This window comes from Truncatella angustata, assembly GCF_020726525.1.
Source record: "Truncatella angustata strain MPI-SDFR-AT-0073 chromosome Unknown BKA67scaffold_4, whole genome shotgun sequence".
NCBI classification, from domain to species: Eukaryota; Fungi; Ascomycota; class Sordariomycetes; order Amphisphaeriales; family Sporocadaceae; genus Truncatella; species Truncatella angustata.
Window position 1 is genome coordinate 441,368 of NW_025763384.1, and position 27,640 is coordinate 469,007.

General features: G+C 48.7%; 5 protein-coding genes across 5 annotated transcripts; 1 reads left to right on the plus strand and 4 right to left on the minus strand.

Annotated features, from left to right (window-relative positions):
• Nucleotides 1–731: 731 nt before the first annotated feature.
• Nucleotides 732–3,522, minus strand: BKA67DRAFT_535191 (fungal-specific transcription factor domain-containing protein; the record flags this gene model as incomplete). The annotated part of the gene is made up of 6 exons (XM_046099972.1): nt 732–1,425; nt 1,488–2,142; nt 2,193–2,547; nt 2,604–2,812; nt 2,955–3,375; nt 3,445–3,522. The coding sequence occupies 6 exons, from the start codon at nt 3,520–3,522 to the stop codon at nt 732–734; spliced, it is 2,412 nt and encodes an 803-aa protein (XP_045958111.1).
• A 2,591-nt stretch (nt 3,523–6,113) lies between these two features.
• On the plus strand, nt 6,114–8,261 carry BKA67DRAFT_690953 (CoA-transferase family III). Its single transcript, XM_046109156.1, has 2 exons — nt 6,114–6,623; nt 6,678–8,261. The coding sequence occupies exons 1-2, from the start codon at nt 6,221–6,223 to the stop codon at nt 8,006–8,008; spliced, it is 1,734 nt and encodes a 577-aa protein (XP_045958112.1). The 5' UTR covers nt 6,114–6,220; the 3' UTR covers nt 8,009–8,261.
• Nucleotides 8,262–11,096: 2,835 nt separating this feature from the next.
• Nucleotides 11,097–13,177, minus strand: BKA67DRAFT_676371 (WSC domain-containing protein). Its single transcript, XM_046108804.1, has 2 exons — nt 12,899–13,177; nt 11,097–12,806 (listed from the first exon to the last, which is right to left on the minus strand). The coding sequence occupies exons 1-2, from the start codon at nt 13,119–13,121 to the stop codon at nt 11,173–11,175; spliced, it is 1,857 nt and encodes a 618-aa protein (XP_045958113.1). The 5' UTR covers nt 13,122–13,177; the 3' UTR covers nt 11,097–11,172.
• Nucleotides 13,178–15,664: 2,487 nt separating this feature from the next.
• On the minus strand, nt 15,665–18,288 carry BKA67DRAFT_592262 (glycosyl transferase; the record flags this gene model as incomplete). Its single annotated transcript, XM_046104819.1, has 4 exons — nt 15,665–15,738; nt 16,234–17,441; nt 17,498–17,849; nt 18,117–18,288. The coding sequence occupies 4 exons, from the start codon at nt 18,286–18,288 to the stop codon at nt 15,665–15,667; spliced, it is 1,806 nt and encodes a 601-aa protein (XP_045958114.1).
• A 5,296-nt stretch (nt 18,289–23,584) lies between these two features.
• BKA67DRAFT_658183 (uncharacterized protein) lies at nt 23,585–26,724 on the minus strand (the record flags this gene model as incomplete). The annotated part of the gene is made up of 6 exons (XM_046107239.1): nt 23,585–24,932; nt 24,985–25,212; nt 25,271–25,677; nt 25,738–26,425; nt 26,475–26,615; nt 26,681–26,724. 6 exons carry the CDS (start codon nt 26,722–26,724, stop codon nt 23,585–23,587), a joined length of 2,856 nt encoding a protein of 951 aa, XP_045958115.1.
• Nucleotides 26,725–27,640: the final 916 nt, after the last annotated feature.

The following is a 27,640-nucleotide window of genomic DNA, read 5'->3' on the forward strand; positions in this document are numbered from 1 at the left end:
TTATGCAGCGACGGTGAGGTTCACCTGGATGATACGGGGGGAATAGCTGCGAATCACGATGTTGGAGCGCAGAAAACCCGTCAGCATTCGGAGGTCTCTTGCTCCATTGCGTGCTTTGCCCAGTGGGTGTTGTCATTGTGCGGGGCTGATAACCGCCTCGAGTGACTTGTGTAATTGGCCGCAGAGATGTCGCCGTGCGAGACGCAGCCCTTTTTGGGGTGTTGACATGTCGGCTCAGACTGGATGTCAATATTTGATGTCATTTCAGTCTGCATGCCGCGGCTACGTTTCAATTATCGATTTTGAGCAGGCTCGGTTGCGCTGTTCACTCGCTGGTTGGCATTCCTGCAAGGCATCGCTACAATAAAACGCTGACTGGCTCGCCTGTCTTTTCAAATTATCCCGTGCCGGCAATAATAATGCCAACAATGATCAAGTGTTGCTAGATGAGAAACCTGCTCATCTCGAGTTGCCCAAATGAAATTCTGAAGAACAATCAAAATGTTCCATGTAACCACCCATGGTATCACTTCCATCTTTTTCTCTTGCCTTCCATGATTTAAATCGATCGTGTCGCGCCATTATATCCCAACTCAATCCAAGGCCGTGTGTGGGCTCATCCTTTGAAACGCCTTTCTAGGTGAGACGCCGTCCTATGCTAGGCAGAGCGCTGTCTAGATATTATACACATGAACAAATAAAACGAAACCAAATGATGCGAAGACAAAAGATCATCGGAAATCGCTAGCAGGGTAGAGAGGTATATTGACGTTCGCAGCCAGCGTATTTTCCAAGCCTGGCAAAGCCGGCCCTAGGGTATAGTGGCCATAACTCTCCGCCGGCTCGACGTGGTGTCCTATTGGCATTGTGCCACCAGGATGATGCCATGTAGGCCATAGATCGTCAAAGTCGAAACCCATATCCACTCCTGGCATTGATTCAATGGGCTGCATACCAGGCGGCATCACTGCTGCGCTCACTGGCGACGCCCCTGTGGCATCCGGACTAGGTTGTTGCAGTATTCGAGGAAATACTGGCGGAACCGAACCCGGATGGAAAGTAGGTATACTTGAACGGCCATGCTTGCGCGATGGGGCCAAGGCTGGAAGCTGCTGCCCTGGGCTGCTTTTGGTGTAGGCGAAGAAATGGGCCATAGGGTCATGTTGATGGTTGCTCGAGACTGGTATGATCGTTGGCACTCTCCGTTTGAGAAATGAGATACTCCGAGCATTTGCAGGCCTGTTCAGATTCGCCTCATGAAAAGCTTCGACAATATAAACCACTCTCTGTGCCTGCGCATCTCTTTCAGCGCAGTATCTGAGGATCTCCACGCAGCTCTGAATGGCCTTGTCCGCATCTGGGTTCCGGTACAGTGAGGCGAATTCGTTGCTCAGAGTTATCAAACCAGCCGCGAAAACAAAGTAGCTATAATTTGTTAGCCTGGACACAAGCTATCGAAGATGCCATAAAGAAAATGATAGTGATACATTACAAAAGGGTCACATTGTGACAAATAGTTTCCTTCTAATGCAGTTTTAGCGACGGCTATGGTGTGTTGTGCAGCTTCCACGCAGGTCTGAGCGAAGCTTTCCATCCTTTGGCTCAGTCGCGAAGGTTTATGCTCAATACCTGCCTTGAGAATGAACAAGAAAAAAGGTCGCGCAAGGAGTATGATCGAATGGCACTGCAGGAGGTTGATATGCAAGATTGCGATACCATGGCTCACGCCCATGGACTTGTTTTTGGCTTGCTTCCAATGGAGACTTTGATGCAGTAACTTGTTCCAATCATCCAGCTCTACTGCAATATCTTGGGCCACTGCAGTGGATATCTTTCGTTGAGAATAAACCCTCTTAAGGGTTAATCCAATAACCCGACAACTTCTTACGGCAGCATCTAATGCAGCCGAGTTGGTTTCCTCAACTTCAGTCTCAAAGGTCTTCTCAGTGGCATCAAAGGCGTGGTCTGAACAGTCTTCGTCTGAGATTGCAGTCGGCCTCCCAAGAGACGCTGACAAGAACCGGTCAAGAACGTAAAGACTCCTCCAAAGATTCCGCCGCACTTTTCGTTGCATTGGAGTGAAAATGACAGAGTCCTCTTCACGATGCAATCCGAGGGCGAATGCCGATCGTACGGCCATACCTGTCGATGTTAGCCATTCGACTCTACACAACCTTACAAAGGTTACTCACCATAATAAGCATATGCAGCATTTCTCTTAGAAACGGACAGCATGTAAATTACCATTAGTACAAGCGCCTGAACAGACCAGAAATCTGCGTCCTCGAAGCCGGAGATCGGATCGGCAAGCCCTTTAGCGTTCCTGAAAAATACCTCAGCTCGGTTGACTGTCTTGTTTTCGCGGACTTTTTGGATGATTGCTTCCTCCTCACTTCCAATCACTGGCTTCGAAAGGACAAGTCCAATAGCAAAGACTAGGTTGAGTTGACATATTACAGCCGGATCAACAGTAAGCGGGTCGAAGTAACATTGATTCAACTGATCCAGAAATGTCCTCCTATCAAACACCTCAATCAGACCAGATGTCTGGAAGGCATGAGTACTTGAGCTATGATACGGGACAGGAATTGCCACAAACTGACGTTGACGAAATATGATTCCACCAGGACATCCGCTGTCCTTCTATCTGGTAGCACACCTGGCGGCGTGTTACATGGAGGTGGATCGATCCTAGCCTCCATAATCATATGACGCTTCGGGTCTTTTGTGAACCTAGATTCGCCAGCTATTCCGTCCACAATTATGCGTATCAATTGTAGATAAGACAACGTGGCTGAATCGCCGACGTATACTATATTATAAGATTAGGGGATATAGTTCAAAGAGCATAGAATCTCGGCTAATGATTGCAAAATTACTCCAACACAGTTGAAACAAGAATGTCCTTTTGCTTGAACGTTGGTAGAGGTTCGATAGTGGTAATTAAAACTCACATAATCTCCCTGTCGAATCCTGTAGCATTCTTTGCGATGGATAGAGGTCAGCTTCATCCGCCGTGCTATTGATGGTGCTCATCCTTGACCGGGAGTCCTGGTCAAGCTCGCCATTGGCCGCGCTCAGACTCGGTGACATGTGGAACTTGATCCCGGGTGTATGAGAAATGTCTGATTTGGTCATACCCATGGCTGATGTTTCAGCAATATCCCAAGAGCTCAAGGCTGGAATGTGCACTGAGGACTGCCGACGAGGTTTGGACATTTCCAACTTGAACGCCGTAGGCGATGTGTCGACATTGCGCCGCTTTGCTGGTGACCCGACGGGGCTTTCATCTGGTTCCAGGTTGACAGGCGCCGGTGTGTACACGCACGCAAGCTGTCTTTTGATGCAGGTATTGCACGGTCGTTGTCCGTTGCACTATATGATAAACCGTCAGTATAGTATGGAATGCTGTAATAGAGGCTATGGGGTACTATCGGTTCGGACCAGGGGGTATATCATGTTGAAGATGTGTTGAGCTGCATAGCGATGCGTTGCTGCGGATGGCCGCACAGGCGTGTTCATGTAAGACCGCATAATCCCTCGTGATGCTTTAAGCTGTCAAACATTATGGTGGCCATCATTTCTCCCATGTGTGATTTCGGATGAATCTTTCAGTCGGTGGATCATTATGATAGCCCATGTCGTTCTTGAGATTTCCCCAACTGATATGGCCTGGCTTTAGAGAACTCGTATGGAAGCATTGCAGATAGATTTTCGCACACCATGAGCACCGAACGGAAGGAAATGTGAAATACCTTTTGTTTTCGGCGCTTGCAGCTGTCGCACGCGCAAGCAGTCCGCTGTCTTTTATCGGGATCAACCTTGGGTCGAGTCATGATCTCTTGGCCGCCGGGGATTCAGGTCACATGCGCCATCCAGTACTATAGCCCACTGAATGACAAGGGCCTGGTCTGTCACGGACAATGTGGGACGTTGCGGGCTCACTCGGCGACTAAAGATTCGGTCTCGGATGAGGACAAATGGATCATATCAGGTTGTCGGAAAAGATGTAAGACTGAACGCAATGTGGACCTTGGCCTCAACTTGATCATCCGGAGTCCACTTGACTGAATGGATATCGTCTTGCAGGGCGGCAGTTGACTTGTGGGGCAGAGCTGACACTTGAAGCGGTCTGACGACAAGGGCAAGTTGAGCCTCAAAAGCTGCCGCGTATGTTGCCAGAAAAAGCCCAGGGAAGTTTCCTTTGCACTGCGTGAGCTCCCGGAAGCCACGACAAGGAATGCTGAAGCTAGATAACAAATTGTGTCGCAGCAAATGTGCCACTTGAAGAGAGAATAAGAAACTAATAAGAGGTCGGCCGAACTTGGTTGGATGCGGGAAACTTGACAGATATGAAAGACAGGCTGGCTGTGAATGTAAAGCAAGAAGCAGATAACTGTGCATAAAATGCAAGGGCACTCGCTAGACAACGGCCTCCGGACCTCGCAAAACTGTTCGAGACCAAGCCTGGTTCTCGCTTTGAGTTGTCATTGGGGAGGGAGACGTGGAATTTCTAGGCTGATGATTGGCTTGTTGGGTCTAGAGCAATCAAGTTGTCGAAATTGGGACTGGCAGCATGTGGCGTCTTTTTGGCAGCATGCAGTTGGGGGCCCTGTCTGGGCCATCAACGCCGCTAGGCGCAGGTGACGACTGCTTCAATCCACGATGTAGATATAGATGTAGATGTAGACGTAGCGGGCTGCCTGGCAAGCGGGCCGGACCTTACTAAGGCTAGGACTTGATAGCTCCATCTCGCCAGCAATAGTTGCTGATTGTACATGAGTTCATTCACAGGGGGCTACAACGAGTCTATCAAGCCTGCCTTTTGTGAATCTTGGGCGCGGGGGCCCTGGTTTCTGAGATGTGATAGCCCTGTATCTCTGGAAGGGGGGCATGCAAGGGATGTTTGCAGTAGTTTTTAGCAGCTGGAGTTTTTCTTGGGCTGGAGAGGGAGGTCTGTGAGGTAATCCGTATACTTTCCCAAAAGCGGGGTCCTACAAAAAGGTTCGGATAGTGCACCTGGCATTGAAACGGGTTCAAATCAAAATGACCAACTCTAAAAAAAGCTCGACTTGGTTATCATCTCTGTCGTTTCATGTGTAAATTTCAGAGACAACCAGAGTACCTACGCATTTACCGAAGCCAGGCGATACTCTAATTCAAAATAATGATCAGTCTACACAGCTGGAGACAATGCTACGTCCAATGTAGCCATCGGATAGTACACTCAACTGCCTTTGGAACGCCTCAACGATCCGACCCTCCTTAGAGCGAAACAATATTGCGGGAGTGATCTTTTTTGACCGTGGTACTGCATGCGTCACCCAGTTACTGTGCATTCTTGACATGAACTTTCGCAGAATTGGCGCTGGTGCCATGCATACTACGTACAGGAATGATGGAATGATGCGGTAAGTTCTTTTGTTTTGCACCGTCAATCTTCGAGCATTGGCATCGCCAATTTCGACGACGTGGTTCATCTTTCAAGCAGCAGACACATTAAAAATTTTGCCCTTCACTGCGCTATCATGATCTCTGTCCAGCAGTGCAAAAAGAAAGAAAGAAAAAGGATTTCTTTTTAAATGAATTGACGTCATGTTATTACGAACACTGTATTTGTTGGTTGGACAGCCGCCTTTGACAGATTGATCATGCTTTATGCCAAGACAAGGGCAAGGTCTTTCACCATTCGAGCTTAATCAATCAACATTTGCGTCACTGCCAGCAACCAGGTTTGGCTGTCACATGATAACCAGACCGGCCCAACAATCAAAGCACATCACCAAAAACGGAACAGAATTCCATAGAAGATATAGTCTTGGGCAAACTGATCATGATCCACACTGACCACGGGGCACCGAATCCCTATGCTTGCCGCCGCAGAGGCTGCCTGTCATATGGCGAAGTGGATCAACATTCCATATTCGGCCTTCATCACATCTGTCGGTTGTGATTAACGGTAGTAGTCTGAGCGTTGACCCTCGAGGGGCGATTCATTTCGGGAGTGGATGACTGATGTTGTTTCTTGCTCAACTGACTACAAATTGTTTCATATGTACTGCTGTCATCTCTAACTCTTGATCTTGTAAACAATATGACACCGGTCCACAATTCAGTTGCCGAAAATCTGTAACTTTCAGACTGTAACTCTTCGCCTTCTGGCCTCTAAATAAGAACTATCGCTTTGGCGAGCAGCGGCTTGCTACACACTGCCAGCATCATGGTCGTCCCACCCACGAAAAATGATATGCAGCTGTTCAGGACCAATGACTATTCTGTTATCGACGGGGCTCATGTGGCACTCCAGACTCTTGCTACTGCATGCAATACCGAGCTACCACTCGTGTTCCAGAATCAAATGAAAGATATCATTTTTACTGCCACGACCCCTGGTACTGATACGATCTGCTTCCCATGTCCTCTCCCAGAACAAGATCTTGGTTCAGCTCTGAAAGCTATGGAGGGTTGTGTGGCAGCCATTATTGCCGATATTCGGTACGGACGTCAGGAGAGGAAAATCCACGTTGACGTAGGGAAGGTAACTTGCTTTTTGATGTCTGCATATTTGACAACCCTTGACGGCATGGGTAAAAGTGACACAAGAATAAAAGATCGGCTTCCTGGTTGGTCCTCCGTTCTTAGCCACGTACGGAACACGAGCTGACCATCAGGCATAGACACGGACCTCAACCAAGCCCAATCTATACTCTATAGGCGGTTGTCTGCCAATCTCTACGAAACACGGATCACAGGAGAATATTATCATATCCATGGGTCGCTTGATGCGACCACAACTTTGGGCATGTTGGGCTTGCCTCCTTTTGCCCCAGGCTTGACCGACTACCATGAGTGCATCAAAATCATCGAAACAGCCGTAAAAAAACATTCGACCGCTGAGCTGGAAGAACTGAACCGGCGTTTTCGTCAAGCTGGTATACCTGCATTAACGAGAGACCAATTCCTGAAAACGCGTCACGGTCAGGCTTTGGCAAATATTCCGCCTTTCACGGTCCAGACCCTGGGTAGTAGCACAACGCCTCAGCCATTTCCGTGTACGGATGCTCCAGCTGGTGTACGACGATGCCTCACAGGAATACGAGTTATAGAGCTGTGTCGCGTCATAGCTGGCCCGACCATAGGTCGATCCCTTGCAGCCCACGGCGCCGCTGTTCTCAAGGTCACCTCACCAAAACTACCTGACGTGCCTTTCTTTCAGCTAGACGTAAACACGGGGAAGCATACGATATCCCTACACCTCAAGGACTCGGACGATCGTGCCAAATTTGAGGAACTCCTATTGTCTGCGGACGTCATTATTGATGGTTATCGTCCTGGCGCTCTTGCGTCGCTAGGGTACAGCCTAGAATCACTCGCAGCAAGAGCATCAATCCATAAACGTGGAATCGTCTACGTGGCAGAAGACTGCTTTGGTGGCACCAGAGTTCCTGGCGCAGATTGGTCTTCCCGCCCTGGCTGGCAACAAATCGCTGACTGTGCAACGGGTGTCGCTTGGGAGCAGGGCTCGTTCATGGGGATCGGCGAGCCGGTTATCCCGCCCTTTCCGATTTCAGATTACGGTACTGGCATCCTCGGCACTGTGGCGGCGCTGACGGGTATCTATCGGCGAGCCACGGAGGGCGGCTCCTGGATTTGTCGCACCAGTCTTTCGCAATACAATCTCTTCTTATTGTCCCTGGGTACGCTTCCACCCGTCGTCCAAGACCAACTTCGGGAGAGCCATGACCGCGCTTTCTTCGGCTTGAGACACAGCGATAGTGTAGATGAAGTTGGTAGGCGGGCCTTGAGGAGCATGAGAAGACTGCACCCGGCTTTGTTCTCTGATGACATAATGCTGAGTGCATACAGTCCGGGCTTTGGCGGTGTCATCCGCTGGCCAAAGGAACCACTAACTGTAAGTGGCCTGAAAATCGGGCATGTAAGAACTGCGCGGCCAAATGGCTACGACTCTGCTACCTGGGAAGAATGGGAAACGGATGAGGACCTGTGAAATGTCTGATTAAGACATTCAAAGTAGTGTCTACACGATACGATCTGCAACAAATTCTTGCGCAGGTGTGGCATTTTTCTTGCTCTTTTCTAGCTCTTTTCTAGCTCTTTTCTTCTTCTGTGGCCTTATAGTCTTGTATAATTGGCAAGGACATATATATACACACTTGCCTAGTTTCTACAAGAAGGCCTACTAAAGACCCCGCGAACTGTTTTTACGGATATAATGTTTTATTCTCCGGACAATAATGACCTTGGTTAAGCTTGAATTTGTCCTAATATGTGCTGATAACAAAGGACTTCGGTACTCGCGATGACTTTTTATAATAGCGATTATTATAAGGACTTTCATTGAACTACAATATCTATGTTTTGAGATGTTCATAAATCGCGTGCAAGTTAAAGTGTGCTTGTTTACCGCAGTCTGATTTATATGTATTTAAGTAGGCACGCTTAAGCAAATGGCAGTTTATTTTGATATTAGCAAAGTCTTTCAAAAGACTACAAAAGAAATTGTGTATTAAAATAGAAACCAAATGGGAAACAAAAGCTTACTTACATGTACACACAAAAAGACAAAAAAAAAAAAAACCAAAGAAGAAAAAAGGTATTGTCCCCAGCTCAGTTGAACTGAACTGGGCACCTTTGGGAATTGAAACCCGACCAGGAGCCGCCCATGGGTGCGAAAGCACCCCAAACTACCACTGCACCACAACGAGTGGGACTTGTGCCCCAGGGCTCACAGTGTACCCACGCCGGGGACTGGTTGATAGCAACTCATTCAATAGGTATTAAGTAGTTGTGGTATCACATCTTCGATGGCGGAATAACGTTGGCTGAGCGTTTGGCAGGCTGGCAGGCGACCCTGCAATGGTAACCGACGTCATCATGCATTGTGAGACTTCGTAAGTCAGTAGATGTGTGTTCGAGTTCACATAGCTACATCTAGGTATCGCTATGGCGTTGCTTGCCACTTATATACATTAGGTTCAAGCCTTGCACTGCACTCGCACCCAGAGCTCATCAACACATCACCAAACTCACCATAGCAGCGGATCGTTTCTCGATTCTCTCGACACTGTTGACCATATTGGTCTCAAGCTCTTCGACGAGAAAAACGGGAATGGTGGAGGTTGAAACGGTTAGCCGGTCGACAAATCTAGGTAATATGTTGTCTTTAATGGAGTGAAGTATGCCCTATCGGTGCTGTTGTAAAGAATAAGGTGCATTCACCGTCCCCCCTTTTCTTCTTTTTCTTCCTCTTTTTTTTCTCTCAAAAGGATAAAAAAAAAAAAAGGAAGAAGGGGGGAGGGGGGGGGGGGGGGCAGACAAATTCGCAATCATCTCAATCCTGTCATTACCAGTGATTGCATATCAAATTTTGTAGGCTCTCTTGAAAAGGTATTTCATCCAGAAGATTTGCACGCCGTTTCAATGCTTGGTCTCTTTATAACTTTGACGTCTACCTAGACACGAGTCATATAAAGCATTTAAGTAGTAAATCGTAAAGCAAGGAAATCAGGTTTCAATCATTGCGACTTGAAGATGCTTGACTTGGTTGTTTGTTTGGGGAAAATAACCTTCCCTCCCTTTCAATAAGCGTGCAATTTGTGAGACGCGGCAACCGGGCGGCCGCAGGTAATGAGGGCCATACAACTGGTTCCGAAAACATCAATATCTTTGTTCATGACACTTGTCGTACACAGCTGCTCGCAATAAACATAAGTTCTACCCAAGACAACCACAATTCGCATCCTGGACTTACTCCCCGGAGAAGACGACAATCCCACCAGATGCCAGATTCATGTCGTCGTTCTACAACACAGTCCAGACTATGAAGCACGGTAGTACGTCTAGGGAGACCAATCAGGAACCATCAAGATCGAGATCTTCGAACAGAGGCCGTTGGTGATTCCAATAAGGGAAAGTCTAAACGATGCCCTTGCTCGTCCCCGACGGCACGATGTAGATAGAGCACTGTGGGTTGACCAATTACGTATCAATCAGAATGACAACCAAGAAAATCTTGATACAAGGCAAGCTTATGCGTAATATGTACTCTGATTGCACATCAGCCTTGGTCTGGCTAGGTGGGATTCGAGAAGGTAATATAGAGCTGGTGGACGCGAAATCATTCGTTAGCTACATCAGGTAACTGGCAAACGCCAGACCTGGCGGGGACCATACTACTATCTCATACTTCCATGTGGAAACACCGACATGAAGTCAAGGGGCGTACTCAGCATTGGTGTCCATCACTCCGCGGCATTGTCCCTGGTGGACTCATGTATGGACAACCCAAGAAGCTGCACTCGTTTGGGTCCGCTGATCAAATCATGGGAACCGATCACTTAGGCATGTCAAATTTAGAGATTCGAAACATCGGGGAAATCCTTCTAGTCCAACCCACCTTGCAGGACAATTTCTCGAGAGTTTCCTTATTTTGATGAACTTCTTGACACATCTCCTATCTTGTACGAACAAACCATAACCCAGAGAGAAAAACTTTCGATCCACTAACCGGATTCTCGTAAATCAGCCTCAACCTCTAACCCGCATGCCGCGATGGCGAGCTTTTCCCGAGACTGCTACATAGTATGCATGAAAAAGCCTCACTTAGTATATGTGACAACCAAGGAGGAGGGTTCGAGTAGACTGCTTTTGGGGGATCCTCAGATGAAGACGCCAAGGAGATCGACGGATCCAAACCAACAAAAAACATCAATCAGAGCGATGCTAGAACCGTTATGGATGTATTAACTGATAGAATGTAGAGCTCGGATGTGGAGCTGAAGTACCTTGTTCTGAGTGATCAAATGTATTTTTTGATCGCTTGGCAAGGGCTTCTTGGACTTGAGAAGGACAAGGTCTGGATTTTCAACATGGGGCCCATCCCGTTTACATTGGGGAAAAAAACGAAAGGAGGCACATGATTGACTGCGACTTCATTGGCGCAATCTGTGTCCAAGGAATTATGCGTTATTAATGATTCAGGTACCAAGAGTCGAAACCAGTAGAGCAGAAGATCCATCTCCACTAGTCTAATTATTTGCAAGTCCAGGAGTTCTCATTAAAATACGGCCTGCTGGCCCGGTTCTTGAAAGTGGCCATTAATCGAATGCAATTTTATCTCCCAGTCTCAACTTCGACTTCTCAATCATGCTCTCACCACCCCTCACCATACTGGGTGCATTTTCCAGTGCCTGCCACCGCCTTGTTCGCGTCCAAGCAATCTATGTACTGCTGCTTGCACCGCAACGCCGCACTCTCGTAGCTCTCTGAAAACCTGTCAAGCGTGCGTCGTTTGGGCCTTTCGGGAGCGGCATAGTCTCGATGGCGGTTCTTGCGAGCGCTATAGTATCCGGTGCCGTAGCTCTTGTCGCCGGACTTGCCGTTGGTCTTGCAGCCCTCGGCGTAGACGCCAAGGCAGTCGTTGTATTGCGCCTTGCACGCCTCTGCGCACGCCGTGGGGCATTTCGACCTCGGATACGATGGACAGGTCTTGCTGTCGGACTCGGTGTAGAGCTTGAAAACGTTGCCGGACCTGTAGTCGGACTCGAGGTTGTTACAGGTCACGACTGGCAGTTTGATGTCGCCAACCGGGTGATCTGTGTCGTACCCGTACTTGGAATTTACGGGTTGCTTGCAGACACCTGTTGGAGTCGGCACGGGGTAGCTGGATGTCGGTTTGCTGGAAGTGGTGCTCGAGCTTTTGGTGGATGTAGTCTTGGTCGTCGTGCAGGGATATACTGAAGTTGAGGTGGTGCCAGGCTTGCTATTGGCCGGGGGGATTTCCTTGAAGCACTCGGATTTGCCACCGCAAGACTTCCCTTTACTACAGCTACCGGTGCAGTAGTTCTGTATGTCACCACACCACTCCAGGAAATTAAAACAGTCCATAACATCGGGCCATCCTGCGTGACTGAAGCAGCTGGTCACTTGGAGAGCACATGAAGACCAGCCAATCAGGCAGCTAGTACTGTCATTCCAATCAGGTAGCGGAGTCGAGCACCATTTACCACATTTGTATTCGCAAGTCGGGGGACTAGTTGTGGTAGCAGTGCACAACGGTACCGTTACGGTCGAACTGGTGGAGGTTTTTGTAGTGGTGGTAACTGGATATGTCGTTGTTTTGTAGGACCCAGTGCTCAGGGTGGAAATCGACGTCAAAGGCCTGTCGCTGGACGTCGTTATCGAGGAGAATGTAGTGCTGGAAGTTATTAACGAGGAGAGTGTTGTGCTGGAGCTTGTAGAGGCCGTCGAGGAGCTTATAGGAGGAGGCTCGTAACCACAGGGCTCCAAAGACAACAGGTCTTTCGCAACGTAGAGTGTCAAACGATCCGGGCCGCCACAGATTTGGCTGGGATTGCCGTTGCAGGACATTGCACATTCGGCAATGTCCGCTTGAGCAGTCTGGTTTCCCAAAACGACACCACAATAACATTCTTGACCATACTCGGTGCCAGCAAATGGGAAGCCACCTGCAAGACATGATGCGAGGCATGTTTCAGTAGTCACATCTCCAGGGGCCAGCTCTTGTTTATAGAAGAGAGCCTTGCCAAGCGTGGAACTATCGGTGTAGCATCCAAGAGCGACATATTCCTCTACTGTCGTTTCATTGACGGGAAGGAATGTAGGATCCTGGTAGATGTTGATCTGCGTATTTCCTCCACATGTCTCATTGCTGTTGCCGTCGCAAGGCAAGGAACATTGATCATTGTCGACCAGAGCTCGATCGACAGTCTGGCCGCAGTAGCAAGATCCATACCAAGCTAGTCCTGCATAGCGAAAACCATTACCTGGTAGTTCCACAGTCAGTCTCAACAGTTGATCGATATGCCGTGTATTACTCTCTTCAGAGCTACCCACTCCAACTGACGAAGCGACTTACCTTTACATTCAGCCACGCATATCTCGGTCGTCATCCCCGTGACGGGTAGGTCGGTTTTCATGGACAGTGCTTCCTTTTCACCTGTTTGACCGTTGTCGAAGCATCCAGCTGGAACGAATGGTTGGAACTCATCTAGGCAGGGTGGTAGTTCGTTATACCATGCGTAGCTCTTGTTGACTAAGCTGAATGCCGCGATAGCGGCCAGGATTCTAGGTGTCATCATGGCAAACGATATCTGCTAATTTGTTGACAAGTCAACAAATGATAATCAGTCAATTGTAGTTCGGAGAGTTGCCTCTATCACTGACCCCTCGACATTGTTGCAAAACATTTCCGAAGCACACGTGTTTATATAGTCAATTAAAAAATATCAAATCCAGTACCTAACCATAAGCAATTGAACACTATGAGGGCTCTTTGCACCTGTGCCTGCCATGCAACTGCCGAATCGAATGAGTGTCATGCTCGTGGCGTTCAGGTGAGGCCGCTGTAGAATGTGCTTGCCTGCGGGCAACAAGACGCATTGTGGTCCCAAATCAGCAATGGCTTGAGAAACACCAGCATATAGTTGATATTACTACCTAGATGTGCGCTTCAGATCCCGGAATATTTACTCTGAAGGCAATAAGCTTAATTTTGATTGCCAGATTAAGCAGACTGGACGTCTCCCCGCCTGGACATGCAGGGGAACTACCGGGGTGTAATTATTCTGTACCCCATTAGGTCTTGCAGCATCTTCCAGGTTCCAACGACATTTATCTGCAAGCCACAACAGCCTCAGCAATAGTCGAAGCCATCACATTCTATATTGCTGGCAACGAATCCTACATAGGGGTAATATTTACTACTTGTGTACGTAAGTAAAGCTTAATGATAAATTTAGGAATAGGCCATTATTGGCAGGGGTCTTCCGTACCACTATCGTGTCGACCTGCTCGCTGCATTCAAGATCGCGGCCTGGCCAGACCAGACAGTGAACATTTTGAAAACGGAGTATCATTTTGTCCATAATATTTGTACGGCAAGAGCATAACCCACAGTTCTGTGCCGCAGACTTTTACGGCACTGATTGCCTTGATACCGTATATAGTGCGTTGTTCGTGAACGGTATGCAGGATGGGATCTTTTGGGTCGCCAAGCGGCTACTGAAATACGAGAAGAGCGGAGCAATAGTTAGTATGCACGATCCAATATGAAAAGGCGGGCCAAGGTGCACGTGCAATCAGCCGCATCGAATGTGCTTGAGTGCCGATTTTTCTCTGTTAAAAAAAACCCCCCAAGTAAAGACGGAACACATGACCTCTGACAGACCGCAAGAAAGAAACCCGCCTTCTCAAGCAGAGCTATTTTGGGTATAGAAAAGCTTGAACATCTGCCACATGGCGTGTTCTGTGTCGCCTGTGCTATATTCGTCCGGACCGCTTTACAGTGCTCGGAGGCTCACGCGCTATGCACCAATTCTCGCACAGCAAGTGGAGCAGATACTTCCAGGCATTCCGTTGTGCCTCCAAGGACGGAGCACAGTTTGTGAATACTGGGCGCCAAGGTGGTTTTGACAACTATCGTCATTGACGCATTCTCGAAAGACGCCGGAGAGTTTCACGAATCCAAGTCAAGTCGCTGTAAAGCTACGCCGACGGAAGAATGCGATCAGACCATGCAATTAAGATCTCATCATCTACACCAGGTGCCTGTCAAAAATGCACATGATAGGGCTGGCCAGGGTTTATTGCGACTCGAAATTGCTAGAAGACGTGATGCTCGTATTTGTGCTGGGATTAATGAAGGTGTATTTCAAAGACAATAGGAGACCATGAGCTAAACCTGATGTAGGCTGATTTTAACTTGTTAGGAGCACCCGACCCGAACCATTGATTTGCACGCTTATTCATAATAGAGTTAAAAAAAAACTTGTGGATTCCACCAAATTCTTTTACCATGCCATTTCCTCTTGGGTTAGTTCAACATCTTACCTTGTCCTGCAATAAAGTGCAATAATGGTAAGCAAGGCGCCCAGTGCTCACGTCTTAACGCCAAGTATCGACCATGTAAAAATTTAGAGTTGATTAGGCAGACACTTGACCTGAACTCAGAAATCGGCAGGGTCTGGAGGCATTTATCACAGTAGTCTAGCGCGCGGCACGTATCCTGGAGACACTGTGTCGTGCTGACCAGAAATTTGTCGCTCTGTGATCGAATGCGAACTTGTAGTTGACAATTCGAGCCGCTCTCTGTCATACCAGTTGTTGAGTCCAAGAAACCGAGAAGCGACAAGGGCTCAAGGAAAACGTTACTTCGGAGCCGAGCGTGTTAGTAGCACGTCTGGCCTGACCGGGAGAAGCTCGGACGTTTTTCTTTTCAACGAGAAGGGCTTTCGTAAAGCACGGGCCGCCTCTTGGGTATCTCGCAATATCTGTTCCGACAGCCAACAGTTCAACGGAGCGGAGTCCGGAGTACGAAGTCTACTGTGGACAACAACCTCGCAATACCCGTATTCGGATGACTATGATCCATCAAGGCTGCCGCTCGTCAGGCAAGCATCGTCGATTTGTTAAAGTGGTCCCTCGCGCCATTATGCAAACCAGCACGGCACGACATTGATGTCATAGATCGTGACTCTACGAAGCGAATCGGAGTCTTGGGGGTTGGACACCACTTACATATGCACTCAAGGAAGCATTCAGGGGAGAACGATACTGATGTTATGAACAGATGCAATTAAACCTTGGTTGAAGATGCTTCACAATATTTACAAGGAAATGATATCTAAGCGTGTCGTCGCTGATTGGTATCTCTAGACATTAACTTTTGATGCTGCCCGTATGCTGCTCGTAGCCGACCTGACGTGACCCTTTTTAAATCTCTTTAACGCCGAACTCAGAAAGAAAGAAGAAACCCCTTTTAGACGGGGCTGTAAGCCCAGCTGTTGCCGTTGGACCTTTCCTTGTCAGTCGCATGGAAGAAGGACGCACCATCACCGCTGATGCGAGGCGTAGGAGGTCCCGACATGCGCCCCGAACCCGATGCTTGAGTGGCAAAGTCGGTGTGCGAAACTCCTAGATGCGAAAGTCTGGTGTATGTGGCTTGAGGTCTGGTTGGGTTGGTTGGGGATGGTGGGATGGAGTCGACCTCGCCAGGGGTATAGCTCAGTCTATTGTTGCGGACTTCCACCGTGGTGGTGCGAGTCTTGTCATCACCCATGTGCGGGAGACCATGTGAAGTGTAGGTAGAGGAGCCTGCGCCGGAGCTCGAGGTGGAACTGCTTGGCGAAACTCCGAGCTTCTTCTCGTTGACATCGTCCTGCTCATCGACCTTCATAGCAACCTCCACCGCACGAGCATCTTCAATGATCTTGGGGTGACGCTTGGCGAAGTACTTGGCGTACTTGTACAACGACCAGTAGCAACTTGCGACGTTGACGAGAGTAAGAATTAGCTTGTAGGGCATGTAGTAACAGATGAGCACGGTCCAACTGATGCGTTCTTTTCTCAGGCGCAAATGTACCTCGTTGAAGATGACAACGTTGAGCAGATACAAGACGACCGTGCCGGCAAGCAGATATCCGCAGAAATCAGCACGAACGATGAAGGAGATGGGGAGAATGAAGGGCGTGAATAGGTAGAGGAGGGTCTCGTAGACCTCCTGGAAGACGAAAATCTTGGCGCCAATTTCCCACCAGCCGAGGTTCCAGCTCTTGATGATGTACTTCATGTTGTAGTACATGCCGTTGACAAAGAAGAAGTTCCAGCGCATAAAACGTTGCTGGAAGATGGTCATTTCACCGAAACCACCACGGGCGCCTCCACTGCTGAAGAACACTGCGTTGGGTGTCTCAGTCTCGACAAAGACAGATGAGCACATGACAATACGACCTCCAAGGCGGCGGCAACTGTCTCCGAAAAACCAATCCTCTGAAACTGAGTATCCGGGGTGATCGTTGAAGGTCTTGATGAGAAATTTGCGGTTCCAGAGGGAGATGGCGCCGTGAGGGAAAGTAGCACTACCGACTTTGCCTGCGAAAGCACGCTGAAGACCTGAAAGCTTGTACTCAAGATCTTGGGCTTGCTGACACCAAGTACCCTTGGATGAGTTGGGACCGACACTCTTGATGGTGTAACCGACACTTTCAACGCCGCCAGTGAGTCTGTCACTGACGACGGGGAAGTTCGGAGGGAGAGCACAATCATCGTCAATAAGAAGAACATTCTCGAAGCGCTTGGCCTTGTAGCAACCAACATATTGTGCAACAATCTTGGAACCAACGCCAGACCAGACATGTTGAACACCGTAGCGAGCGCAGACATCTGCGGTGTTGTCGAGAGGAGTTTCCGAGTTACCGTTGGCGATGACGAAGATGTGAGAGGCAGGGAAGATTTTGAGAGCTGCTTCCAGAGTTGGTCCAATGATGTTTTCCGACTTGTAGCAGGGAACAAGCAAAGCAGTGTTGTGAACTCCTGGAATGGTGGTTCTGTCAAAGTCGTCGGGACGATCAATCATAGGAGGTTCCTTCTCAAAGAGGATCAGGAGAGGGGCAAAGGCATAGCTATACTCCTGTCAGTCTCGAGTATCACGTGATGGATGAGGTTCAGAATGACTTACAGGACCGCGATACCAATGGTGATGGACCAGCCACCGGTAATGACGAACTTGGTGGAGACAACCCAGTATAACCAGTATACAGCTCCCTTCCACAAGGGCATACCGACCAGAACGAAGTAGATGAAGCAAATTAGGATCAGGTAAATCGTGTACTCGAAGAGTACCTGGACCCATTTCTTGCGCTCGAGTTCGGCGCCTCTGATTTTAGCCTTCTCATACACATCAACGATACTGGATCGTCTTGCCCTGTTCACGACACTGCGTGTTCTGTCCAAGACGGCATCAGGAACGACAGCTCTGACGATGGTCTTGACAGTGCCACTGCGTTGGGGGACATGAGTGGGTTCAGGATCTTCTGCATAGTAGTTGCTTGACGAATCGCTCTCCGCCGTCTTGGATCTCCTGTTGTTATCCCAGTGGAAGTTGTCGAAAGAGGTGGCGGCTGAGTTGGTAGAGTGATGTGCCGCCTTAAACCTGCCCAAATCTTCCCGCGATGTGAAGGCAGAAGACCTTACGGAGTGAGCCTCTTGTAATGTGATAGGGTCGCTGGTTTTCCTGAGCCTCCCAACCAAAGTGGGTGTTCGCTCGAGCACTGGCTCGTCGTAAGTAGAACTTCTACACCGTCCAAGTTTTTGAAGGTCTATTTGTGCTTGTTGTTGTTCGAGATCTTCTTGCTGTTGAGCCTGGACGGCTTGGGGTCTCCATTCCTTGTTAGGATTCCTCGTTGACATAAGCCGTTGGGGGACGAGGACGTTCGCCACCTTGACGGACTCCTTGCGTGTCAACCCCATTGTTGCTAGTTGCTGTCCTGTCCAATATGAATCGTGTTTTTATAAATGTTGAGTTAAGTGTCTAGCGAGGGTGTTGGGAGTGCGCGGTCTTGCAAAGTATTGCGATGATATGCGTATATGAAGCAGCAATCACCGACGAATTAGAGTTTATGATTGGGCGTAGAAACGAATGACAAGGGGGTGCGATAGCGAGCGACTGGAGAAAGAATCCTAAGATATAATTCACAAGGGAAGGAAAGATCTGAGATCGAGACCATGCTGTAGATATTCCATCAGTCCCGAGTCCCAAAGCACGATCCAGCCAGCCGGTCTAGCTCCATGTTCAGCAAATTTCGGGCACCCCATCATCATCTCTGCGCATGTCGCCTTACAAGACGGAAGTCGAAAAGACATTTGTCAAGGAAATGGTATGACCTCGCACCGTTCGGCTTGGGGGCAGGCCAATCCTGGCCAGCACATCAAGGTACCCCCCATATTACGCAGAATCTTACGTATAGAAGCCTGTACATTCCATGGACTGAGGTGACCAGGGGGATGATGTGTGCTTCAGGTCAAATATCCTTGTGTACCGTTTTAGTCGGCCGGTACCTGAAAAGCCACGCCGTTTGCGCCAGCATCGACAAGTACCATACATACGGGGAAACCCATGCGCTTAGTCTCGTCGGGTTCGACCTTGACTAGAACTGGCATAGCCGCGCACGTTATGAACCTAGCCATCCACAAATCGTGGAACCGCTGGTCCGCAGTAAGCACACTGGCTCGTACAGAAGAAAAAATCTACAACTGCCCCAGTTTTCGTCACCTCCTCAAGCGGCGCAGCTGGGGCGTGCGCTACTGTGTTACTCGGGTGGGGCTTACGAAATCACATCAATCGGGGCTAACTATGCGTGCGATCAGGAACAGGTGTCCGCAGATCCGGTTCGGAGCGGTTGTGTTGCCTCTCCCGCTAACCATACTTGTAGTGGGCTGAGTTTGGCTGCTTTGGCTTTGGGCTTTGGGCTTTGGGCTTGGGCTTTGGCCTTGAATACGGTACTGGCCCCTGAGTACCTCTCCTCCAGACGAAGTCTCCAAGTCTAGGGCCGTCCGAACTCTAAAGCAATCACACTTGAAAAGCCTGGGTCAGGCCAATATCAATGAGGGACGCCTCCTCGTGGCTGCCACGCCGAGCTATATGGAATGGAAAGTTGTCTCACCTCATCATTTCATTTCATGGTAAAACATTCGAGAAACGAATCACCTGGAAATACTTGGCGCCGGCGGGTATGATTGGATCTCCCTTGGAAGTTGGAACGGCCACGTTGAATAGCATTCCGAAATACTACAAAGTACATATTAATTCTTCACGAACACTGACGTCAAGGGACAATTTTTTTTAACAGAGTTCCGCTACGTTGCTCACGCTAGAACGGTCCTTGACTCGTCAGCCCAATCATATAACTATTCCACCATCTGCCTAGGCGCTCCACTTAATACATACGAGTAGCAAGCAAGGCAAGGTCGCCATCTGGGGAACGAGAAGCGAGGACCGTGTATAAAGGAGATTTTCCAGGGTCAACCCCTCTAAGCTGTTTCGACTCATGGAGTCTGGTACGAATACTCACCATCCGCATCTGATCTTTTACGGATTCCGGTCTACGAAAAGGAAACCATGTTACCCGAGGACAAAGCTCGGAACGAATAGGTTTCAATTGAATTGAATTGGAATGAGGAATGGCTGTTTGGCTCTGCTTGACCATCGAGTCCTCAATCATACCTGAGCGGTCTGGCACGGCCTCATACTGTAGCTGATCTCTTTTCGAAACGGCTTGATCATTAAATTTGTTCTGCCTGAAGTCCGCCTAGTCCTTTGAGTACTTCAGCACACTAGCTGAGTTGCATCTTCTGTTCTATTGACGAACTATCGTGAACAACCCCATAACGGGCCTCAGGCCACCCGAACGCACCTTGCCAGAAGTCCAGATGCACACAAAATAAAAATAAAATGACAAGCACCAATCATAGGCCAGACCCAAGGCACGCAATTTTTAGCAGCATTATACAATTCGTGCTGGCTTATGGTAAACATATGCAGCCGAAATTGCTTGTGTCTGCGAGATCCTCACTCTACCAGGTAACTGTTATTATTATGCACGTTCGGCGTGCCGCATTGGATCACGGCTTTCGCCAAGTGCCGCATATCCAGAGTGCCACATAACTTATGTCAGATTTTACGCTACGTAGTAGCTAGCAATACATAGTCGCTATTATTACTCCCTTCAGCGGGCCTCGCGAGTTCGTATTGATCATCACGACCAACATCGTCATCATCATCATGATGTTGTGTTTCCATAAATTAAGCAGCGAAAATCTTTGCACATCCAGGACTGCACCACTGGTGCGGATAGTCTGACAGAACATGCAGTTTATTGAACTATAAAGGCCGAAGGGAGCGACGGTGCAGGATGAGGTCCATTGAAGTCATGCTTGCAGCAATGTTCTAGACAGCCTTTGCCGCCCGGAGGCACGGAAAGTTCACGGATCTTAGTAAAAGGTCGGCGATCTGGGCAACATGCATTGCAATGCCTTGATTTCCATTCCGACGAAAGTTCCGGATCCGTACAGACCATCCTCTCCAATGACAACATCCCGGAAGCCTCAGGCTTGAGGACGAAAAGCTTACTCGATCACGACGAAAGACGTCAACTCACGAGCATGCACGACATGGAGTGGTTATTGCAATCCTTCGCCCAGGTAGTAACATCTTCCGGAACCGCGGCATAGTCGTTTTGTCCACAAACCATTTGTTTTGTCCACAGCAGCTGAAGAGATCAGCGCTGATCCAATCTCCCTGCTACATTCTACGTATCCATGATGGCGCAACCTACGCCTGTTCACAATCAATAATATCTCGTAACACCGAGCCGAAAAGAGATTCACAATGCAACCGCTGCTGAATACTCGCGCGCAGGTTCACTCTAGTCTGGCCGGGACTATTCAAACCACCTTTCATACCCTTTTCGCGATGCAGGACCACGACGCATTTTCCACTAAGTATGCTCCGCTAAAAGGATTTGCCCCCTGAATGCTTCAGGTTAAGCCACGTTTTAACCCTCGAATGCGCGCAATCCATCTTAATTTTTTTTAAGCCCTTTTCCATCGTCTTCTTGTATGTACCGTGTAGAGAAACAAATCATCGTGTGTGCACGTCGTTCCTCCGGGTGCTTGGCATAAACAACAAACGGTGCGGTCGGACTAATTTTCTTTAGCGGCCGCCAGAGCAAATGTCGCACGCATCAGGAGCCTCCCCAGGTGCAGCCGCCCCAGTCAGTGGCTTTGTGGCATCGCAGCTTATTATTTTTAGTGCTAGAGTGTAACAGTATGGCGTTTGCCGGGCGCTACCGCGTTAGAGCGCGCCACATTCTTCGAAAATTTCCGACGAAATCTAGAACTGCTGTCTAAGCATTCCCCCGGGTAAATCAATCCATTGAGGACATACAAAGATGCCGTAAACAGTAGAAGCAGAAGTAAGTGTTGTCGTATACTCGGCACGCATAGTGTAATAATAGCAATAATAAACAGTCAAGCTGAATGTCGAAGATCGAAGTAATTCCTCAGTGTTTTTCGGTCTCGTATTTTGCTTGTGCATTTGATTGCGCCCAGGTGTTCAACCAAGTCGCCAAGACTTGCCGGCCTGGCGACGAAGCACTGGCCTTGATGATCAAATCCTCGACTCTAGACTAGACGCTATCACCACGCTTCAGTGCACAAGTGTCTGCTAGGCTGCGCAATATTGGTCATTCCCTTCGATCCAGAGGCAGCCGTCGACTCTGTATTATGCTAATGTGTGCTAAAAATTGTAATTTGGGCGTTTGGCTGTGGTTACATTGAGCAGACAGACAGAGCTGCATGCAACAGTAAGCCGCGTGGGATCGTTGCGGTGAATTCAGCCGTGGAGCGTCCGCGTGTTGTAAACTCAAAAGTTTCCCCTCATATCCAACGAGTCTCTCTAATTAGGCTTTGAGGCAACCCCTTGGAGCCATGGGACAATTCCAGGCTCATGTCCCCTTCGACACCCATGTAATCACATGTTGCCGGACTGAAACTCTAGGGACTAGCAATTCCATAGACATGCCTTAGACTCGCCGTACCTGCTTCTCTACGTCCCATACTCCGTGTTGCTAACCGGGATCTGGGGACCTGCAGTAAACATGTCTCAGACCCCTTTTCCCCGAATCAAAGGTGAAGTCAACGGGTCTCGATTGCTTCTCCGTTCGAATGTCCCTGCACGTCGACTCGTGTCCGGCTCTGAAGCGGAGCTCAACCCAAAGATCGGTTGAAGAAACTTCAGCGAGCCCATATGCTAACGAGTGCCGGACGTGATGATCATGAATCCCCAGGTTCCAGTCAGGTTCTGCTGAAGAGCGCAAGCAAAGCCAAGTCCCGTGACTGGCCAGGTATGCGACCCCCCCAAAGAAACATCGCTGAACGATGGATTAGTGATGGTCTGTGGCCAAACGCCAATGCCCTTCGTTCAGCTTAGGAGCATCGCCGCTTGTTCTCTTCGGCTGAATCCCATATGTTCGTGTCTCGATGGCGATTTGACATATTGGCTCTACATACCTAATCGAGTTTCCCCGAGATCACCGCACGTCTGTTCAGAAAAGCCACACTCGCGTGTAAGAGCAGCGAGTTTTGCCTCGATCCTCCCGACCGAGAAGCGCGGCGACTAGGGCTCTTTCCATGGCGTCGAAAATTGCAAAATGACTTGCAAACTACGTCATCAACAAATACTCCGTGAGGGGATCTATCTACCTGCATGAGCGCGCACCTCGGGCAGCACCGCAAGTGATGTATGATGTCCCTTAACGTGATATAGTGGTCGACTGCCTCGGCCTGTCCGCGGTAGGCGCATGGAGATGCGCCCCTCATCAGTGTGATGGGACGTTGAGTTTTCTCCTCCACACCACCAGGATGAGAAACGGGTTTGCCATGTGTTCATTATGTGACGCCACGGATACCGACAGCGTGGAAGCTCTTTCGGCTATGACAAATGCGAAGAAGAAAAATTCATCGGTATTTTACCCACAATAAAGAAGGTGAACCCGATTAACTTCAAGATCCAGTGAGACATGAGGGTCTATCAAAGTGTGATAGCAGGGTACTGTACTTGGAATGAGTAAGACATCACGCTAGTGCGTCATGTCTCGGGATTTCTCTATTTCCTTCAGCTGTCTCGGAGGGCTGGGCTTCGCGCGCTGCAGCCTCAGTCTATAATTCGATTTAAACGACATTTGGTAAACTGCGACCATGGCGATCTCTAATCGCTGTCACCGGTGAGGTCAACAACCTCGGCAGCCTTGCGTTTCGTGCCGGCCAGTGGAGGTACTGGGGGCAGCCGGCTGGCTGGTGCTCGAGTATAAATGGAGCTTTGCGTTGACGAGCGTTGCGCCGAGTCATATTTTGCTAATTCAGACGACGGTAACGACGGCACATGAGCGATTCCACCGGCCCGTGCAATTTCAGCCTGGAGGCGCGCGACCTCTTCGTGGATGTTCCTAGATGTCAGTGTGAATGGCGCGCTGGGAGATTTTGGTACTGGTGACGTAGAAGGATGCATATGCGAAAGGCTGTATCTGGAAAGGGATGAGGTGGCAGCGTGTGGTCTCGGGGTAGTGAGCCGTGAAGATGAGGCCGACAGGCCCAGATTCGGATGAGCAACATTTGAAATGACGCTATTGGCTGGGTTTGAGGTTTTGACACGACCAGCTGTTCGCACCTCGGACACTTGCCTCATGGAGGTGATTTTATCATATCTGTCAGCTAACAGAAGTTTCAACTTTTCCTGGTCGAAGGCAGAGATCTTGTTCTCCGCTGTTAGCCTTCGCTCAACCCAGGCTACAAATTTATTATCGTAGGGCTTGGTCGTCTTGGTCACGACCAAGGTATAGGGTGTGCGTCCGCGTTCGGTCACAATGCTGTAGTACCCCATACCATAGTTCAGCTTCTGCACCAAGTGTTTCCTCCGCTTCTCGGCCATGCAGTAACGGTCAGACTGAGCTGAGGAGTCTTCCAAAAACCTGTTCAGAGTTTGGCAGTCTAGGCAGATGCAACCTGTTACGGTCCGACGCGTCCAATCACCCGCTTGTGGTTCTATGCCTACATATTTGCCGACATACGCTTTCAACAAGGCTTGGAATATGCGTTGATAGCGGTCTGTCTGCAACGAGACCTTGTGCGTTTCGAGTGAAATCAAGAGGCCTTCCAAGATAGGAATGTACAGTGGGTTGAATTCTTTGAAATTGACATTTTTGGCATCACGACTGAGCTTATCAGCCAAAAGCTCCAGATGTTTGTCCATGTCAAACTGGAATAGACTTTCGACAAAAGCTGTGAGTGCATCATGTTCCATGAACAACGCCGACGGTTTCAATTCTGGCTTTGCCACGGTAGAACCCATCATGTAATGGTCCTGCTGGAGTTCACTTTCTTCGCAAGCCGTTACGGTAGAAAGATTCATAGCCTTGATGGTGGACTCGGCAAAAGTCTTATAGACAGCCAAGCCTGCATCTCGTGCAATTTGTCCGCAGCTGATTGCCTGACGTAGCATTTTCAGGAAGCTAAGCATGAAAGGTGTGTAGCTGCTGTTTTCTAACAGCGGTGTGAGGCTTCGATAGATCAGCGCGGGTGATCCAACGTAGAGAAGTCAGTAATACATACTCATCTGTGATGTAGTCGAAGTTCTTGTGATACCGTGCTAGCTCAAAGACGGCTGGCCCATCTTCCTTGTAAAGTACAATGGTTTTACAAGATTCGAGAGCTTGTTGAGCAGCAGATATGATAATATCCTGCAAAATATCTGAGGCAGCCTCCTCGATTGTGTTGAGCTCTAAGATAACATCATATTTGAGGGAAATACGCGGTTGTGCCTGAATTGATGAGCACAAGCTGCGGCCATCATTAGTAATATTCCTCATCACAGCCGTCAGTAGCAAAGAATACTTACACTGTTTTCAACTTGTCCAATGGAACTTTCTGCCTGTCAAGATCTTTCGCAGCCCAGACGAAAAACGCCGTGGGAATTGGCTCTTTGTTTTGTGCCAGGGTGAGTTCAAGTAGCTCCCGTTGATCATGCATCAATGAGATTTTGAGTACTGCGCAAAGCAATGAACCTGTGATACTCTGTCGAGAAATTACAGGATAGTATGACTCTGTCCCTGGCTGCAATAGTCGCTGGCATAATGACACGCAAGCTTTCAGTGCAGTTTCCTCTACCGTAGGTAAGAGGCAGCGGCGGACATACCATGTCGTTAAATGCACAATCTCGTCTTGGTCAAGAGAGATATAAGAATAGGATCTAAATCCTTTGGATAAGAATGCGAACGTTCCTTGCGATGGCACAATCACCAGAGCCTATAAACAAACAGTCATTAAGCTTGCACAGGCGCAATTTCTAGTCTGGGACGAACTTACTGCTTTTCTGTACCAATGTGTAATATCGGGCCCTGAGTTTCCCATATAGCCCTCGTATTCTTCGTCGTCAGGGTCACCTTCGAATATGTCCCACGTATCTTGAAGAATATCTTCTATGTCAATGGCGAGCCCTGACACAACCTGGTTGCCGTGCAGATCGAATACAGTTTTCAGGCGATAGTCCTCTCCATAGACTTCGTCCATGGAGTGATGCCCTTCATCATCACCACCGTCGCTCTCTTCCTCAGAATTTTCTGAATTTTCGCCGTATCTTCCATACCTGGCATACGTACCGTATCTATCGTAAGATCCATCATCTTCCGTAGACCCTCTCTGCTCCTTCTCCAGAGTGGCAAGGAACAAGTCAAACCCCTTTTCTTTGCATATTCCTAGCAATCGCTGAGTCATCGTCTTATCCTTCATCTTGAGCCCTTTCAAAGATATGCTGGCTTCGGTGTACTCGTGGGCAAAGCAGTAATAAAGCGGGGAATGAACATCTCGTACGCCATTGACAATCGTGCCAAGCCACTTCTTGAGTAACACTTCCATAGCATCTTCGAACAAAGCATTTTCCTGAAGCGATGCTGCTGATGGAATCTCCTCAGCTGGGTTGGTGGCCAGGTTATAGGTCAAAACCCAGCGGTAACCCTCAGTCACCGGAAGTACCTCGTATGAAATGTTCGAGTACCTGCAAGTAAATCAGTATCTTCTTTGCATTTTATCGATCCAATACAAACCAGCACACGAAAGACATGTCTGCAGTCGAGGTTTTGATTGATTTCTCCTCTCCGCCGTGCTTAAGAACGACGTCTCCACCCACGTGAGGTGAAGGCAAACTGATAACCAATGTGCCGAACATGCCTGGGATCTTTTCTGTGCTTTGAGTCTTTTAGCACTTTTCCCCCTAATAATTACCATTGAGATGCAGGCAAAAACGACTTACTCTGTATGCGCCTTAAACATTGCACCTTTCTCGTATAGTAACATCTTGTACAATTCCGCTGTAATTGGCGTATTTATGCCGAGCCCCTGAGCGATGTGAGGTAGAATGGCATTGGTTATATATTAATCCCATGCTGATTTTCCGATCGCGAACTGCTCCGGATTGAGCTCCCAGGTATTTCGAACAGTCGTGTCGACAATGGTCTCAGTTCCTTTGCCATACGGTGCCTGTTCATCCCACATTTGTAAGCGATATCCTATGTCAGGACGTTTCTGGAGTAGGTTTGAGCGTCTGTCGTGGAATGGAAGCATAGGTCACCAAACAGAGCAGCCACAGCCCTCGAGGCAGTGCAGACGAGGAATGAGAGATTCTGGATACTCACCTGATGTGCCTCCGCTGCAATCCGTTGTGCCTGCGACTCGGATAGAGGCGATTGTATAAGGCCGATATTATGCACGACGATCTATGAGTGAATGCTAGGACTGAGTATGGCATGAGAGGCGAAACTGCCCGGCACTTGGATCGCGTTAAAAACGTCCAGGAGCTCATCCTTCAAAGTCAGACTATCCCGATCACCACCCATACTGGCTGCGCGGACTGCTTGTAGCAGATCCAGGCTCTTCGACAGTACTGAGACAACACTTCAATGTTGTTAGGTTAATTACAGGTCTGACCAAGAATCGGGATATACGAAATCGTTCGACGCACCCAGCTCTAACAGCGACGAGATAAACGACCGCGTATAAGCCTTGAGATTTATTTCGAGTAGGTATCTGCTAGAATCAATACGTTGACCCAGATACAGGGCACGATGCTCTGATGATTGCTGAACTAAAATAATGGGTAAAACTCTTGTATATTCTTCTTAGGCGTTGGATTCACACGAATGTTCCCTGCATATATCAACGCGATCATGTACTGTTAGACAAAACGCGTTTTGACCCCACCCACCACATCTGG